Source organism: Muntiacus reevesi, chromosome 18 (genome assembly GCF_963930625.1).
Source record: "Muntiacus reevesi chromosome 18, mMunRee1.1, whole genome shotgun sequence".
Classification (NCBI taxonomy): domain Eukaryota; kingdom Metazoa; phylum Chordata; class Mammalia; order Artiodactyla; family Cervidae; genus Muntiacus; species Muntiacus reevesi.
In genome coordinates, this window is record NC_089266.1 from 12,929,137 (window position 1) to 12,947,207 (window position 18,071).

An 18,071-nucleotide genomic window follows, 5' to 3' on the forward strand; every position below is an offset into this window, starting at 1 on the left:
CTGCGTTTCTGTCGCGCAGGCTCACTTCCTCACATCCAAGAGGATGAGGGAAGAGAAGGAGCCTCCTGGGGTGTTTAGCTTGGAAGATTTTTGAAGTGAAATTATTTTTCCCCAAATACCTTTTTTTTTTCCCCCAAATACCATTTTTTTAAAGTGAAAAGTTGGGTTGTTCTGAGCACAGATTGGTTAGAGGCTAACTTCTTATTTCTCTGTGGCCACTTTTCCACTGATCATGTCATGGCTCTGGGCACCCTTTCTGCAGTTTGTTGGGGTTGAAATCACTTGAGAACGGCAGCTCCTGCCCCCTGAACTATGGCATCAGACATGCAGGGAGGTGTGGTGTGGCAGACAGTGTCTCCCTCCGTGGGGACGCACCACGTGTGTCAGCCGTGGCCCCGAGGAGAGAAGGAGCCTCCAGGCCCCAACTCTTTTCAGAGGAGGGCTGTCCACTGGCCTTTGCTCACTTTTATTGGAAAACGCCACATGTGGACATGTTTAGAAATCAAACAGACTGAGGGAGCCAGGAAGAATATCTCCCTCCCACCCCAGATACTCACTTCCCTCCTAGGCACCCAGGGTCGCCTCTTGTTCCAAGTCAGGGCTGCAGGTTTGTTTTAAGCAGTTTCCTGCCATCTCTGTTGGCTCCTTGACTCTTGATGGGTTTGGATGACAGGTTTGAAAGAGGGGTGTTGAGTGGAGCAGGGAGGCGCTGATGGAGAAGCAGGGAAGGGGTGGCCTGTGAGCATGGGTCCAGCAGGCAGCACCGAAGGATGACACGTGGGTGACGCTTGTCCCGTTCCAGGCACTGCACACATGCACATGCTCACATGTATGCGTGCACCCTCAGGCACTTGCACATGCTCCTTCAAGGTGACCACTCTCCACATCCCCATTTTGGGCACAGAACCAAAGGTCAGAGGTTACTCAGGCAGCAGCAGTGAGGGGCCCCCAGGACTGGGTTCCATCCAGGTCAGTTCACTCTGCTTATGAGGGAGGGACATGCGTAATGTCCTCACAGGGACCTCCCTCGAAACAGTGACGTTCCTGCGGGGCCGAGCCCTACACACAGACCGAGCGTCGATGCAGCTTCCGCCCCGCCTGACGGCCCGGCTGCCCTGAAGGATGGCAGGGCCTCTGGTTTTAGGGCCTCATTGAGGTTTCCTCGGGAGACACTTGTCTCCAGGAGGAGGGCGTTCTGGTGAACATGCTGCAGGCCCCGCAATGAAAATTCCAGAGCAGAAAGCATGGCCCCAGGAGACGGGACGCCTCTGCTCTGCAAGCGCTGGAGAGGACACGTCTGTCTGTGATGTTGTCAGTGATAACAGCACAGAGGCATGCCCTCCGTGCTTGAGAAGGACAGTGAAGGGAGGGCAACGTGAAGCCAGCAGCGCCCGGCGGGCCCCAGGGTCCCCTGAGCTCCCCACACCTGCCTTCCTCCTCTCACAGTTCAGGGCAGAGGGGAACCTGTCCCGTAACTGAATTCCTTTGTTAAAAAATTCCAGAGGATTTAAGGATAACCTTTTTTTTTCTTATTACAAAAAAAAACATGCCCGGTTTTATGGTGTTGCTAAATTTTTATTTTTAATGAAAGTTGTAAGTAAACAGCTTTCAAAGTGAAATAAAATTCATCTGTGCCCTGGCCCCCATCTCCCTGCTGTCTTGGTATTTCCTGGCTCTGGCCCCTGGGTGGGGCTCCCTGTTTGGGGGAGCTTATCCTCTGGGGTTCCCTGAGAAAGCATTCAGGAGCAAGGCCTTGTGCGAGTGCAGGTGAGGCATCCTTTTCCCTGATTTCTACCTCATCTCGGGCGTGGGGGTTTCTGCACACCCGCCAGGAAGATCTTGGCAGGTTTACCCCGTGGACCGTCCCCATGACTGACGCTGCTTCCCGCCTTCTCCTCCCAGGGATGCCGAGCTCCCGGTCGTGAGAGCCCAGCGGAACCACCTCTGTGACCTCCTGGGCGTGCCGAGGCCGCAGCTGGTCCCCAAGGTATCCCCTGCCCCTCAGGCCACCTGGGGGCCCCGGGGTCCCTTCCTTGTGAGACCTCCAGACATGGCTCTGTGAGCTCCTGTTCTGAGCTCCAGGGTCTAGAACATTCCAGGCTGCGCCGCACATTCCACGTCAATCGCTTTCAGGACCCCAGGAGGTAGCACCGCAGGCCTGTGGGATGGGGGCAGAGCTGAGGCCCACCCTCTCCTCTCCGACCTGCTCCCCACCCCCTGCCCGTCCTAGCCTCTCCCCTGAGCCCTGGGCCGTCCTGCGCGATGGGCGGTGTTCCTGCCGCTGCCCCCCCGCCAAGCATGTCTCGTGTCCTGTGGCGCGTCAGCACCCAGGACTGGCCCGCTGAGCACCCCAGTCTCACGCCCTCAGAGCAGCACAGCGGCCTTCCGCTGTGCCGTTGCCCCCAGACACCCGTCCAACTCCGGGACTTTGTCGCACCCAGGGCCGGTGCCGTCCACCCGCCAAGGTCGCCGTCCTCCATGGCGCGTGTGCCTCGTAGCTGCGGTTTCCTGACATTGAGGGCCCCGAGCTGCTTTTGCAGCTAGTGTGTCTTTGGGAGACTTGAGACTATTCTCTGTGCTCCTGGCAGAGAATCAAGGGCTCTATTTCTTTTCAGTCTGTGGGTCCTGCAGGAGCTGCGACCCTGGGGAGGGGCGTGCCCTCCCCCTGTCCCCATCAGCTGTGTCCTCTGACCTTGGGCACGAACCCTTGCTCTGGAGAGATGGTTGAGGAGGGACGTGTGTGCAGGAGAGCGTGGCGTCGAAGCTCTAGGTCTCCATGCGCCCCCGTCTTTGCCCTGACCACCCCAGGCGTGCGCCTCAGGCTGCTGGGGCACAGTTCCCATTTCCGGTGGACACGCCAGGCAGAGGACTCAGGTGGGCAGTGTGACAGCAGACTCCAGAGTGCCCAGCGCTCCCCCGCACGCGCTCAGGGCTGTGTGGCTGTCCGCGGTGGGCTTTCCCTGGTTTCCCTGGTGACGGGAACGAGCTCGTCTGAGATCTGAGGTCTCTGGACATTGTCTTTCCTTGCACGTCGGACCTCTTGTGTTCTCTCCAGGTTGCCCGTCTTTCTCTGCTTTTGTCCTCAGGGGCCTTTTTCTAGACGTGTGTCCTGCAAGTGTCTCCTCCTCCAGGGACGACCTTCTCATCCTTCGACTTAACGTGGTCCTGCTTGGGTATCTCGACCTCCTCCAGGGTTGACAGTCTTTTTCCTAAGAGCTTTGATGTGTTATTTTCTACGTTTGGACCTATGATCTCCCTAATCAGCCCCCTCCTGGCTGCGTGGTGGCATCAGGCCATACGTGTGGCTCTGTTCCCAGATTGTCCATCCATGAGCCAGCCAGCCTGCAGCCACAGAGGCAGCTCTCAGTCCTCGAGATGTGGGAGGGGTCTGGGATCTCACAGTGGGTCCTGGTGCCCAGTTATCTCCGTCTCACGGTTCTTCCTTCTTCATGGTCGTCTTCTCTTCCCAGCCCTCGGGTCCCCACCACACCTGTAGGATAGACTTACTGGGAGTTTGGCCGAGGTTGCCTGCAGCCTGAAGGTCTGTTAGGTGAGAAGTGACGTTTCTGCTCTGAGTTTCTTGACTGTGAACACGGTGTCTCCATCCACGGACCCCTCAGTGTTTTATGGTTTTTGGAGCAGAGATGTTCCATGTCTTTTTGTATTTCTCCCACAGTTCTTGGATTTTCCCCCCCATTTTTGTTTCTCTTTGCCTTTCAGTTTGGGAAGTTTCTGGTGACCTGTCTTCAAGTTCACTGATTATGTCCTTGGCCATGTCTGGCCTTTGGATGAGCCCATTGGAGGCATCTGTTTCATTCACAGACTTGGTGGCTTCTGGCCCTTCCGTGGCTTCCACTGTGTCCACCAGAGTCCTTGGTGTAGTAATCCCAGCTGTTTGAAGTTCCTGGTCTGATAGTTGCAGTATCTCTGCCATTTCTGAGTCTGAGTCTGGTTCTTACACCTGCACTGTCTCTTCAGACTGCTTTCTCTTGCCTTTTTGTATTTTGTACGTTTTTGTTAAGACCAGCCTTTCAGGGGAACAGGAGCGAGGTAAGCGAAGTGTGAGGCATTTGCTGCAGCAGAGCTGCTCCTGGTCCTGGTCCTCGGGAGCCACACGGGAGAGCGAGCTCCGTGGAGAGGGCGCCAGGGCTTCTCGCGCTTGTGCCCCATCATGCTCAGCCGCCAGCTGCTTGTCAGTCACCATTTAAGTTCATCTTCTGATCTTTCCGTTTCCCAGCTTTGGGGTGGGGGCTGAGAAAGGTGACTGACTTTCAGTCTGTGCATGTTTTTCTTAAATGCACCGCACAGGGCTCCCCAATCTGCCTGACTCTACTTCGGTGGCATTTTGTTGATTGAGAAAAATCTCAATTTCTTTTTTTAGTTTTCTCAACTTCTGTGATGCATTTGAAGATGTGTTCCCTGTAGCTCAGCTGGTAAGGAATCCACCTGCAATGCAGGAGACACTGGTTCAATTCCTGGGTTGTTAAGATCCCCTGGAGAAGGGATAGTCTGCCCACTCCAGTATTCTTGCCTGGAGAATCCCATGGAGAGAGAAGCCTGGTGGGCTACAGTCAGCGGGGTTGCAGAGTCAGACACGACTGAGCCGCTTTCACTCGCTCCAGGTGCCTGCATGTTTTAAGTCTGTGACATCTTCCTGGCAGACTGACCATTGGTGGAAATATTCTCGTTTATCTGTGATGATGCTTCGTGCCTTGAGGTCTCCTTGGTGTGATGTTGAGAGCCACAGTGGAGTTTTTGCTTAGTGTTTATGTACGTTCTTATATTTGAGTTTCTTATAAACAGTAACTAGGTCTTACCAAAAATGGTTAAACTGGATTAAAAATAGGTAACTTGAGTGTTTTATCCACTTGGATTTAATAGGTGATTTTGGCTTTACTGGGTTAGTTTGCCGATTTCTCTTCAATCCTGCTTCTTTCCTTTCTTGTCTGCGGTTGCAGTGGTTAATGACATTTTTACCATTTCGCTTCCCCTTCTGTTAACGTCCTGCAGTTTTCCTGCTGTTCTGTCGGGGACTGCCCATCAGGACGGCGTTCCTTCCCGATGTGCCACACTCAGAACGGCGGCACCGCGCAGGGGGCTCGGGCTGTGCTGCGCTCGCTTCCCAGGGCCCGGGCGGTCGTGGCGTGCCTTCATTCAGCCACTGCTCCCGTCATTGTCCTTCAGTTCACTGTGCTCTTTTAACTCTCCATTTCTTCTCTTTGCGGCGGAGTTATTCCTGAGGTGAAGTCTCCCCCACCACCGCCTGCCGTACAAGGGTACGGCCCTTGCCTGGTCTTCTCTGGGGGCCCCGCAGGACCCCCTGAGATGTGGGGCGGGGGCAGCACTGGTCGGTCCTCAGGCGGGGCAGCTGATGACGGCCGGCTGAGTGTTGATTCTGCCTCCTTGTGTGATGGCCAGGCACACCACTGACTTCCTGAGGAAACGTGCTCTCGACATTTTTAGGAAAATGTTGCAAAGATGGCGAAGTTGTGGGGACAGCACAGTCACGCTCCGCACCCACTCACTGCCCACGGGCTCCTGGCACGTTCGGGGAAGGGGCACAGGGACGGCTGGGGAGACAGCACTGACCGGCTGACCCCGTCCCGTGTCCTCCGCAGCCTGCCGTCCGCTGAGGCCGGTCCTGGAAGCTGAGCTCGTGCCTGCCTGGCCAGGAGAAGCCCGGGCACCATTGCCAGGGAAGATGCGGACGGATGGCGGCCTGGCTGGTGCGTACAAGGGACCCGGAGTCTGTTACCTGGAGGTGGCGTCTCCTCACATGTGTCCTGCGCCCGGGTGCCCTGGCCTGTCGGTGCTTTTGTCCTCATCCCCAACCCGCGTTTAATAAAATTACCTGCTGAGCAGCTCCCCGTCTGTGTCTGCCATTGGTGCCGGCTGGGATGTCTGGTCGGGGAGCTGGAACCAGAGGGGCGTGTAGGGTCCCTCCCCACCCACCCCTGCCCCTGGGAGGGGTGCTCTGGGAGCACAGGCCTGGGAAGACCGGTTGCAGCCTCCCATGGCTGTCCTGTTACCACGTCCGGTGTGGCCTTGCTGGGCTCGGTCTAACCCACTGACAAGCTCTAGGAGATTCACATTTAATGTCAGATCACAGGGCAGAGAAAGCGCGATGCCTCGGGCTGAGAGTGGCTGCCTTCTCCGGGTCCTTTTGCAGAGGGCTGTTGAGGGGTCGTGTGGGGAGCGTCTTCCTCCCTCACCCTGTTCTAGCATACAGTGCACATAGTAATCGCGAGTTACCTACCTTTGTGTGGTTTTGTTCAGAGCTGACACTTTTTTGAACGCTGCGGGGACCAATTTCACCCACACAGGGACTTGTGACAGTAGCTCAAACCCCGGACTGAAACAGGGTATGGTCGGCAGCTTCACTGCTGTGCCAACGTGTGACCTCCAGGAAGTGGAAGAACCACATGGTCTGTACCCTTTTTCCATTTGTTCAGAGTGGGGTACACACTCAGGGTTTGTGAAGCAAAGACAGGCGGCTTCTCTCCACACAGGCTGGCGCCCACGCGGGCCTGTCCAGAGGCCAGTGTGCGTAAAGGTTCCCCACCTGGGCACTGGTGTGGCCGGTCTCAGAGCCGGGAGGGTGAGGTCCGGGCGCAGCAGAGGTGTGGACGGACGGGTGAGAACGTGTGAGGCGCAGCTGTCGGGCCAGGACGGACTGCCTCTCGTGGGACGCGTGGCGGCCGCGGTGGTCTCAGCCCGCCTCGGCTGGACACACCTGGTGAGCGCAGACCAGGTGCCTGTGGTACAGCGACCCTCCTCGGCACACGGCTGGTCTCGTCTTCACACTGTCGAGTCCAGTCGAGTCACTGCTGTGGGAACTGTCCTCTGTGCTGCAGAATATTTAGCAACAACCTAGACGCCGGTGGGTACCCCTCCCAGTTGTGATGACAAAAACATCTTCAGGCAGATTCCTGAAAACTGACCGTGTAACAAAAATAACAACAGCTACTCTGTGGATTTTCAAAAGCACATAGAATTTTGACAACAGTAGCAGCAGTATGAAAACACACACAGTTTTAGAAGGTGTTAGAGCCCTGTGGCTAGAACACCAGTTCTGCCTCTGATCGACACCTTTCTATTTTGTGAAGGGTCTCCCAAGACCCTCTGCACGCAGAGACCCCAGTGCTTTAATCACCGAGGCTGGGAATTCTGACCCAGACGTGGCTTCACAAAGAAGCCACTCCTGATTGTTCAAGCCCCCTTGACCCTCCTCGGAGCCGGGAGTTACTGCCTTGTTCAGGTGAACTGTAGGGGCAGGGCCCTCATCCCTGGGAGTCATCACTCACTCCGGCATCGATGACACTAACGACTCAACACATCCATGATCTCTTCTTGGATATAGGAGAAGCCCAGTGGCACCAACATCACCTTCAGGGAAGAGCCACTGGGCTCCTGAGACCAAGAGACCAAATGGGCAGTGCCAGGCCATTTCTCAACACAGGACTGCTGTGGCCGCTGGCCCCCAGTGGCCTGGACGTGGTCAGAACTGCCACCTTCCCCAGCTCTGGTCACACCTCCAACTTAGGACTGACCAGAGAAAGAGGCGCTCCCATGCCCACTCACACCCGCGGCCCCTGCCAGGCACTGCGGGCCTCTCCCTCCCCTGCCCAGGTCTCCGCCGCACTCAGAGGGGCCGACTCCCCACCAGAGGAGCGTCAGCGCACAGCCTCTGTCCCCGGGCCTCGTCCAGCCCCACGTCTCTAATGCAGGCTGACCCCACACAGACAGAGCCACACGTGGCCCAGACTCCACAGAGGCCAGAGCTGGGAACGAGGCGGGCACTGGGGATCATGGCCTTGGGGAGCCGGGAGTGACGAGTACAAGCTGCTGGTGCCAATGACGCGAGGGAGGCTGAGGAGCACGTGGTGGGCAGCCAAGCCCTTGCACTGAGCAGAGGAGCTGCTCCGGGCCTTGGTCTGTGTGTACACACGTGTGGACATGTGTCAAATACATGGTGGGGCGTAGACCACACATAAAACATGCCTGGTAAAAATACTGAGCACTCTCTTGGTGAGTGGAGTTTGTGGGGCGTCTGGGCACCACCCCCCACATGCATGTTCCCCGTGTGGGGGCCCCAGGGCCCTCCTTCCCTGCTGGCCTCAGCCCTGGGCTGCAGCTGCTGGGGGCCTCGGACGTACCTGGGAGCAGCTGCCACGGGTCTGTCAGCTGAAGTGAAGGAAGTCCCGGCCCTCCTGCAGGTTCAGCGACCTCAGGTTGTCCTCAAACACGCCCCCCGTGAGGTCCTGTGGGAGGGGCGACAGGTCGGCTCTCTCCAGCCTGCACCCGGGACCCCAAGCTTCTGTTCCACAGCTGAGAGGAGGGAGGGGCTCGAAAGGAATCCGCTGGCCACTGTCTCACTGGTCACCAGGGAGATGGGGGCAGGGGGTCCTCTGAGGGGCCTCCACCCACCCTGGCCTTGGCCCCCCGCTGCAGGAGGTGGCTGACCCACCCCGGGGACTTGGGTGAGGTTCACATGGGCAATCCTGTTCACTCATGCCTGGGTTCAGGGCAGACTCAGCTTCCCAGTCCTGACTTGATCCTGGGGTCTCTCAGATGTCCCCCTGCCCCACACCCTCTGCAGGGGCCACAGGTGGGAGGCAGCCCTGGGGACAGAGCCTGTGACTCCACAACCAGCTGCAGGCAGAGCCCCTCCTACCCCCCACTCCAGGCCTGTCCCCATGGCTGTGACAAGCTGTGGCCCTGCAGGAGGCAGGCTCTGCCCACGTCCACCCTGGGACCTTGCTGGCACCCTGGGGCCTTTCTGGTGCAGGACCCAGTGGTCTGAAACCCTTCGGCTGAGCCTCTGCACCAGGGCTGCCTCATGGATCCCCAGCCCGCCCTTGCGCTGTTTGGGGAAACACCTGCAGGCTCCCTGTCCTTCGTCCCAGCGCCACCTGCCAGGTCCCCTCCTGCCTCCATAACCAGCAGAGCCGGGCATCTCCAGCAGGACCTGGGAGGGCTGAGCTGACCACCACGTTCCTCCCGTTGGGTGTCATCTCTCCTGGGACCCCACACAGAGGCTCCTCCTTGTCCTTGGCTGTTTCTGCAACTACTGCTATTACCTAAGTTTTGCGAGAAGTATTTGAATGGAAACCATTCTACCTGGAAAACAACTGGAATTTCCACATTCTGTCCTCTACCTGCTGTCCCCAGCCCCCCTTTTCTCCTCCCATTATCTCTGAATTTTCAAAGGAAATTGACCTGTGGGTTCAGGGCCAGCCCAGTCACAGACCTGGGTTTATAGAGGAGCCACCGGGCAGACAGGCCCATCCCTGACCTGGGGAGGGGACTGACTTCACAAAACTAATCAAGTTAGATGTTTCCATGAGTGGAGAGAGCTCCGTAAGACAACAGAAAGGTCAGACATAAAACTAACAAGGAGCGAGAACCCAGAGGGCACAGGGGACTTCTGCAAGTCAGGAGACACACAATCGCGTCGACAAGCTGATCAGAAACGTCAGGGGAGGAAATCCACACACCTGATGTGGGAAAGGTCTCAGCCCTGCCAATGATCAGACGGAAACGAACCCCACCGTCTAGTTGTGGGGCCTCGGAACCCCCCTGCCTCCAGGTGTGTCCCCTGGCCACTCCCTAGGCGTTGTCTAGCGAAGCAGAAGACGTGGCCACCCCACAAGCCGAGGACAGCAGGCAGGACCCTCCACACAAGGCTCTGGTGTGACGCCCATGGCTGGATCCCGAAACACCGACGGGAAGAGAAGAGCTGGCCTCTAGCGTGAAGTGGAGGCCGGACCCCAGGGAACACAGCCAACTCCATCACACAAGCCGGGACCACGCGCTCCGACTGAAGGACGAGCTGAGAAAGTACAGAACCACAGAACCGGGCGGTGCTGGGAGATGGCTTGTCATCTGTTAAACTGCGGCAGGTTCTGGAACAAATGCTGCAGTTTCCTAAAGGGCAGGTGGTTCGTATTTACCCCTTTGTTGCCTCTGTTCTGGTAAAACTATGTTTACAGACGCAGCTGATAGGCCACGCTTGGGCCATTTCCTAAAGGTGTGAGGAATTCACAATAAAGTTTATCAAAGAAAAATGTGAGAGGGACTTCCCTGATGGTACAGTGGCTAAGACTCCACACTCCCAATACAGGTGTCCTGGGTTTGATCCTTGGTCAGGCAACTAGATCCCACGTGCCGCAACTGACACCCGGCACAGCCTCAGAGTAAACAGAAGAAATGTGAGAAAAGTTCTAAAAAGAATAATGAAGGAAGACTAGCTTCACTCAGTGGTGAACATCATAAAGCTACAGTCAGTAATGATGCAAAGCAGACAGATCAGTAGAAAAAGGCCAGGACTCCAGAAGTAGCTCCAAATACACATTCATACCTAACACACAAAGATGGCACTTTCTGACAGGCAAAGACATGGACATCTCACCAAACCATGCTGGGACAACTGAGGATCCTAATGGAAAGAAAAAGTCTATAACAAAATAAATTCCAGTTGTATCGAAAATATAAGGAAAAAACCAGAGTCTGAGGACCAGACTTAATGTTTTTATAAAATTTCATAATGAGGAATGATTGTCTTAGAATGAATAAAACCTCTAAAAGCCTTAAAAGGAAAAATTATTTTGACTATACCTGAATAAAAAATTTCCAAGTGGCAAAAGATACAAATTTAGTCAAATGGCACAGAAAAATTTGCAACACTTCACAGATAGTAGTTTGTTTTTGTTACTATATAAAGAAAAATACTGAGACCAACAGAGAAATGGGCCAATGAAAAGGATAATTTACCAAAAAGGAAATAAAGACGATTACAAATATGTGAAGAGACGCCCTCCCTTACCTACAACATGACATTGCCAGTTGGAACCATAACCTTACTATTTTTCACCAGCAGCTTGCAAAGGTGGTGCATCTGGTCCCACTGGAGAAGGGTCACTGGTGGAGGTGTAAACTGGCTCAGCCTCCAGGGACAGAATGGCTGGTCTCATGGCTGATGGCGGGCATGCTCTTTGACCAGCACCTCTCAAACATTTCTCCCAAGCGTGTAGCCACTTGAGCAAAATTATGCATATATAAAGATACGCAGCATTATTTCTAACAGCAAAGAGTAAAAATGGCCTGAAGCTACATCAGTAAGTATTGGGTTGGCCAGAAAGGTCATTGGGGTTTTTCTGCAAGATGTTACATTCTGTACATTTTCTGTAAGATAATAATAGATAATATCTGGATAATAAATGTATGAAACATCCATTTAATTGCTGCTGCTGCTGCTAAGTCACTTCAGTCATGTCCGACTCTGTGTGATCCCATAGACGGCAGCCCACCAGACTCCCCCGTCCAGGATTCTCCAGGCAAGAACACTGGAGTGGGTTGCCATTTCCTTCTCCAGTGCATGAAAGTGAAAAGTGAAAGTGAAGGCGCTCAGTTGTGTCCGACTCTTAGTGACCCCATGGACTGCAGCCTACCAGGCTCCTTCATCCATGGGATTTTCCAGGCAAGAGTACTGGAGTGGCCGTATAATTGAGTGGGATGCAAATATTTTTAGGACGAGGGACGTGATTCCCTCAGAAGCTCCGCCAGCCAGCGGTGGAGGCATTCCTGCCAGCATAAGGAACCCTGGACCTGAGCCCCTAGAAACATGTTACACCACAAGCCGGTTTCGTCAACAAACAGGTCGCAAGAAAGCAAGGGAGACGGAGGTTACCTCGGGTCTGCATTCTAGCACACAAGCGTGAAAAGATAAAACACACCTACAAGGCAGATTTCAACACTGATGGGATATCTGGATATTTGGGGTGAGATAGTGTTGTTTGGGTAGTTTTTTTAAGCTTTTAATCTTTTAAGGAAACAATGATGAAGAAACAAGGCTAGAATCTGCCTTGATCACAGGTTGGGGGAGTTGGGGCTCAGAGGACAGCAGCGGGGGCTCACTGTTTTGGCCGAAATGTGTCGGAAAGCTCCCTTCACGATGAAGGTAAGAACAACAGAGTTAGGTGGCGCCAGTGGATTTATATGGAATTAACTCCAAGATATACCATTAGGTGAAAAAGCAAAATATAGAATAAGTATGGATGACATGCTGATGTTGGTTTAAAACACACACACACACTCCCCTGGCGGTCCAGTGATTAACAGCCCGCATTTCCCATGCAGGGGGCAAGGGTTTGATCCCTGGTTGAGGAAGACCCTGCATACCATGTGGTGTGGTGTGACCCAAAAAAAAAAAAAGGTCACGTTTGTGTTTGCATTTCTACCTCTGGACCCTCCAAAGGCATGGAGCAGGTGACGGAACGGGAAAGGTACCCCCTCCCCGCCCAACGTCTGCTCCCCAGCCAAGGTCTGCATGGGTGGGGCTGTCTGCTTCATGACTATTTTAGGTTCCTGAGAAGCAGACCCTTAAGAGAGCCCACCTTCTTTGAAAAGTTAGGTATCATCTGTGTATACTTTAAATTTTCACATTACAACTGCTCCTTGCAACCCCATCATCATTCATCCAATGTCCCTGGCAACTTAGAACATCGCTTATCTCGGCCTCTCAGGAAACTGCTTCCAAACCAGGAAATGCAAGACCAGGTGGGCGAGGGCCACAGGAGCAGTGAGTCTGTCCTTGTGGCAGACAGACCCCAGAAAGCCATGACCCTGACTCAGTGCCTGCACCCCGTGGAACCCCTGCTCCTAGGATGTCAGCCGGGCCCCAGACGGCCATGACCCCGCCTCACAGCGCCGGCATCCTGTGGAACCCCTGCTTCTAGGATGTCACCCCCATGGTTAGGTCATGCGTTACTGTGAGGGGCGTCTTGCTACAGACCCAGCCCCTTGTTGGCTTTTGCAGAATAAGCTGCCATCATGGGGGGAGTGGGGGCGGGTGGCAAACAGCCAGCAAAGCACTGAGGCCCTTGGCCAACATCCTTGGGCTCTGACTGCTGCTAGTGACCACGAGAGTCTGGAAGCAAACCTGCTACACACGAGCCTCCCGATGAGACGCGTCCCTGGCAGACTCCACCACTCAGCTGAAGCTGAAACCCACCTGTGGTGCCTGGACCTCTGACCCGCAGAAACGTGAGGTAGTGATAAATGTGTGTTGTTTGAAGCTAAGTTTGTAGTTTGCTATATAGCGACAGTTAATGCAGGTTCAACCTGGCAAAGAGTCTAACAAGAAAACCTCAGGGTGACAGGTTGGGACCGGAGCCATCTGGCCACCTGGCCCTGGGCCTGTCACAGCACAGCCACCTGCAAAAGCATGAAACTGGCCCCTACCGACCCCACATGCAAACGTCAACTCAAAATGGGTCCAAGACCTAAATGAAGGAACAGAAAGCATAAAACTCTTAGAAGCAAGCACAGGGGTAAATCTTCATGACCCCTGACTGGGTGCTATTTTCCTAGCAGTGACACCAAAACAGGAGCAGTCAAATTTAAAATAGATAAAATGGGGACATCCTGGGTGGTCCAGTGGTTGAGAAACTGCCTTCCAATGCAGGGGACCTGAGTTCAGTGCCTAGTCGGGGAACTAAGGTCGTGGGGCGACGAAGCCTGCCTGCTGCAGCTGCTGAGCCCAGGCACCACCGCAAGAGATCCCACGGGCTACAAGCAAGACCACACCCAGCCAGAAATAAATAGTATTCTTTAAAAACTGATAAAATGGACTTTGTCAAAGTTAAGCATTTCTGTGCACCAACGGACACCATTAAGAGAGTGAAAAAGACAGCTCACAGGATAGGAAAAAACTTGTGCCAAAGCATCTGACTGGGGACTTGAATCTAGAAATACTGAGAATTCTCAAGACTCTATTAAAAGGCAACTTGCTCAGAAAATGGGCAAAGGACTTGAACAGACAATTCTTCAGAGGAGACAGAGAAATGTCTAACAAGCCCACGTCTGAGTCCTCAGGTGTCAGATGCAAACCGAAACCACCACGAGAGCCATGTCACCCACCAGGACGCCCGTGATGAACAGACACACATCACGAGGTGGGTGAGGACATAAGGAACTGGGACCTCTGGGTGATGGGTGGAGCGTGAGATGCCCTAAGACCAGCGATTCCGCCGCAGGTCTGTGTCTGAGAGAAGTGAAAACACGTCCACGTGGAAATCAGTTCACGTGGCCTTGTTCAGACTGACAAAGCCTGTTGTGCCCCTGCAGTTCTGTTCTGGTCCACGTGTTCAGCTCAGCCGTGGTGCAAAGTCACCGACTGAGCAGTGGGAAGCACACCTCTATTGCCTCGCGGCTTCTGTGGGGCTGGAGCCCAGGGCTGCGCCTGGCCACGTGGGACTGGCTGGCGCTCTGAGGCCACTCCCTGCGCCAGGCTCCTGGGCTCAGCCTGTCCTCACACCTGCTCTCCCACAGCGGTGCCTCGAGTGACGGGAAGAAGAGGGATGCCCAGCCTGTGCTCCGGCCCCGCACGCGACCCCCCGCCTGACCAACACGCTGCGACACCCCCCATACCGCGTCAGCTTGAGCCCTGAAGGAGCACGGCCTCAAGGAAGCCCCATCCCCCGTCCACATGGGCTGCCTGGCCGGTCTGGGGGACCCCTGGACCACACAGGAGACTGCACTCAGAAGCTGTGAGTGACGCTAGTGCAGAAGGAGGTACAGGAGGGGGCCTGGGATCTTCAAATCAGTCACCAGTGAAGGGCTCTCCTTTCTCCGATGCCCTCCACAGGCTTGTCCACTGTGTACACGCAGAGCGGGCCACCTTTGCTGTGAAAGTGTGTGCGGGGCCCACGGGCTCCCTGAGCCCAAGACTCAGCTAGTGTCTGCACTTGAGGTGGGAGTGAGAGGCGGGTCCTGCTCGCTTTCCTGCTGCTGTTGCCTAACTGTTGCCTAACTGCCTTCCTTCTGCAAAAGCCACTGCCTGCAGGAAGGCCTCTGGCCTGGCACCCTGGTTACTGAAGCTCCAACCTCAGAGGCTGGAAGCTGCTGGAAGCAGCCATCTGTGTGCACATCTGTCACCACACCCCGTCCCCAGGGCACAGCACGGGGCCCTGCTCACTCACCCACCACCGGCACCTCCCGGGGACACTTTGGGGCAGCCTCGCCCTAAGCGAGCCCACAGGACTGGCCCCACAGTCCAGGTGGGTTAAGGACACTTTACACTTGCATTTGTGACTATCTTTCTGACCACAAGGAGGAATTCCCCAAATGGGAGGACACTAGAAGTGTTCATCATGAGAGAAAAGCTGATAAATGTACTGTGTTAAAAGTAAGTTTTTCTGGGAAGAACCTGTGAAAAGACAAGTCACAACTTGTCTTGTTGTTCAGAGAAAACGTGCTGAACACTAGTTGACCAAGGGCCAGCACCTGTCGATGCCAGGCTCCTGGAAACCAAGGAGAAGAGACGGGCAGGCCAGCTGGCCGAGGGCTCCAAGGCCAAGAGAAGGTTGCCTTCGCCAGGGCCCACCAGCGGGCTTCGTGATGGAAACTCGCACACTGGGAACGAGACCCCCATGAGGAGAGCGTAGTTCAAGGACCCAGCTCATAGCCTCCCTGCGGGACCCCAGTGTCCAGTCTGGAGCCGAGAAGCAGGCACCTGTCCCGTGCGGCCACAAATAGGGAGAAACGGCGAGGGTGTGATGGAGAAAAGCGCCAGGACACTGGCCACCCAGTGGGCACAGGCGCACAGGGCCACACAGCTGCAGCTGGGCGGCCTCGTCCCCTGCAGCTGTCAGGGGAAATGCAGCCCGCTCTATGGGGCGCCGCCGCCTCCCTGGCACCCCGGGCCTGGCTGGAGGTGGCCCCCGTGCAGGCCACCCTCCTGCCCCCCACCCCCAGAGCGGTGGTCGCCACCTGCCATCCCAGCCCATGCCCTCCTGGTGGACACGACGTGCTGCCTGACCCTGGGGCTGTCCTAGCCACACGCGGAGAGAGAGCTGATACTCACCAGCTTCACGCAGATGACAAAGGGTGGCCTTGCAGCTCGGAAGTGCAGGACTGGGATCCGGGGCTTGGGCCTTTCCTGGCAGGAGGGAAGGGTCGCGGGCTGCCCCATGCTGCTCCCTGCTCCCCCACGTCCGCCCTGCTCACAGATTGATGCCCTCAGATGGGCACCAGGGCCACAGCCAGACCCAAGACTGGACCTGCTCTCCAACACCCCGGCCCGGCCATCAACAGCGACCCCAGGACTCCCGAGGCAGGCAGTGGACAGACCCAGGCCTGTGAACAGCATCTCCAGTGGGGCTGGGGGTAGCGGGGGGCTGGCACAGGGGCCCTCTGGGGTCCAAGAGACTCCGGGAGCCTGGGGGCTGCCTCTGCCAAGCCTGGCAGCTATCTGGGCTCAGATGGCCTTTCCCCAGGAGGAAGGTTCTGGGTAGTGTCTACTCAAAAGGCCTGGGATAGCACCCAGAGGTGGGTCAGGTGTGGTGTGAGCGGCTCCCGGGTGGGGGCCCACACCTGAGAGTCCTCGTAGCAGTAGAAGCCTTTTCTGATCTTGTTCTCGTCCACGTCGCAGAAGGCAGCCACCTGGGAAGGACATAGGACACAGCCTCAGGGGCAGCGGGGGCAGTGCGGCCGGCGGGCAGGGGTGGGGTGGGGGGTGGGGCAGGGTGGGCTGGGGCTGGGGCAGGGCTGGTGCAGGGGCGGGGCCCCACCTTGCGCCTGGAGCCCGCCGTCAAGCTGCGGTACAGCCGGCGGCCCTGCCGGCCCGCGTTCCAGATGGTGAAGGTCGCCCAGTGGGGCAGGGCCCGCTCTTCCAGGAAGCGGACGCGGTGGGCCCAGATGGTGGTCCTGCGGGGGTGAGGGGTGGGTGAGGGGTGAGAGCCAGGAGGGCAGGGCCTCTGATGCCCCAGGCCTTCCTCCCCAACCGGGAGTCTGCCCCACAAGTCCCGCTGGTCTGGGGCTCGGGTGGGCGGGGGCAGGGGAGCTGCAGCGCTCCAGCTGTTGGCTGAGCGACTGAACCCAGAAGCCCAGACGACAAGGTCACACTCCTTGCCCCACCTGGACCCTCGGACATGCCCAGCTCATGTCCACGTGCTCAGGAAGTGTGGGGGACACCAGGCACAGAACTGGGGGAGCCCAAGGAAGACTCAGCCGCCCTGGTGTCCAGCAACTGCCACTTGCCACTTTCAGAAAGAATGAGGCAGAATGTACCACCAACATTACGTTTTTAAAGAGGGAAAGTATACTGTTTAGAGGACATCACATGTGGTCAGAGTATAAAGAAATGGATCCTATGGCAAATAAACTTGAGACACCAGGAAATGGAACCTGGGAGATGCAGATTTGGGGAAATGGGTAACTTCATCTTAAAGATGATTCCTCCAGCCCTTCTGGCTGTTGGAAGTATTTCATAGTGAAACTGTTAAATGATATAAATGTTGATCATTCTCAATTTAAAATGTAAAGGACAAGATTCAGGGAGCCTCTCACAGGGCTTTTGGAGAAAGACTTTGAAGGAATTCAATTATCGACAAGCCCGAAGTTGTAATTAGCACTCGCTGCTCTGTGAGGTTTTGCCGCTCAAAGACTTTAATCCGACACAGAAACTAACATGAGATCACCTTTTACACTGTGGGTGGCAAAGCCTCACACTGCAAAAAGAGAAGAGTCCCAGCATAAAAGACTTATCGCATGAAAACAGGATGAGGGTGTGTGTGGCACCAGCCATCTGGCCGGATACCTGGCCCCCCCAGATACATGAGCACCCTCCACACTATGGGCGAGCCGCGGCAGGTCACCACCGGGGCGTCACAGACCCACCTTCACATCACCCTGCTTCACAGGAGCTCAGTGTGAGGACACATGTACGTGAAACCTCAGGAGACAATGGAAGAGATCCTAGAGGTCTAGGCATCTCTCAGCCCTGCAGAGCATCTTAGGTGTCCAAGCACTTCTCAGCTCCGCAGAAGACTTGTGTCCAGAAGAACTGTCTTTGCATTTTATTCACCCAGAGTTTCCAACTCCGTTTATGGGTGGTGGGAAAGTAGTTACTTCCCTGAAGATATACTTGCCGGACAGTTTGATAATTTTTAATGAAATTCACATAGAATAAGAGCAAGGGGCTTAGGTGTACATACAAGTCAGGTGGTTATGACAAACACATGTATCCAGGTAACCCCCACCCCTATCAAGAGGTGGGGCACTTCCATCAC

The 18,071-nt window shown here is 55.6% G+C and overlaps 2 protein-coding genes across 5 annotated transcripts in view; one reads left to right on the forward strand and one right to left on the reverse strand.

The window, feature by feature from the left end:
* TBCD (tubulin folding cofactor D) overlaps positions 1-5,854 on the forward strand; it is a 145,033-nt gene extending 139,179 nt beyond the window's left edge. The window contains exons 38-39 of the mRNA XM_065911174.1: positions 1,903-1,987; positions 5,619-5,854. Coding sequence (XP_065767246.1) covers positions 1,903-1,987; positions 5,619-5,633 — 100 coding nt within the window. The 3' untranslated portion in view covers positions 5,634-5,854. The remainder of the gene's footprint in view (positions 1-1,902; positions 1,988-5,618) is intronic.
* B3GNTL1 (UDP-GlcNAc:betaGal beta-1,3-N-acetylglucosaminyltransferase like 1) overlaps positions 1,903-18,071 on the reverse strand; it is a 109,741-nt gene continuing 93,572 nt past the window's right edge. For 2 of the 4 annotated variants that reach the window (XM_065911179.1, XM_065911176.1), the window contains exons 9-13: positions 16,572-16,707; positions 16,375-16,443; positions 15,866-15,940; positions 8,157-8,261; positions 6,058-6,936 (exon numbers count right to left, since the gene is read on the reverse strand). In XM_065911179.1, coding sequence (XP_065767251.1) covers positions 8,181-8,261; positions 15,866-15,940; positions 16,375-16,443; positions 16,572-16,707 — 361 coding nt within the window. In that variant the 3' untranslated portion in view covers positions 6,058-6,936; positions 8,157-8,180. Of the gene's footprint in view, positions 2,159-6,057; positions 6,937-8,156; positions 8,262-15,865; positions 15,941-16,374; positions 16,444-16,571; positions 16,708-18,071 lie in introns of those variants that run through there. The other 2 variants (XM_065911178.1, XM_065911177.1) reach the window with 2 other exon arrangements.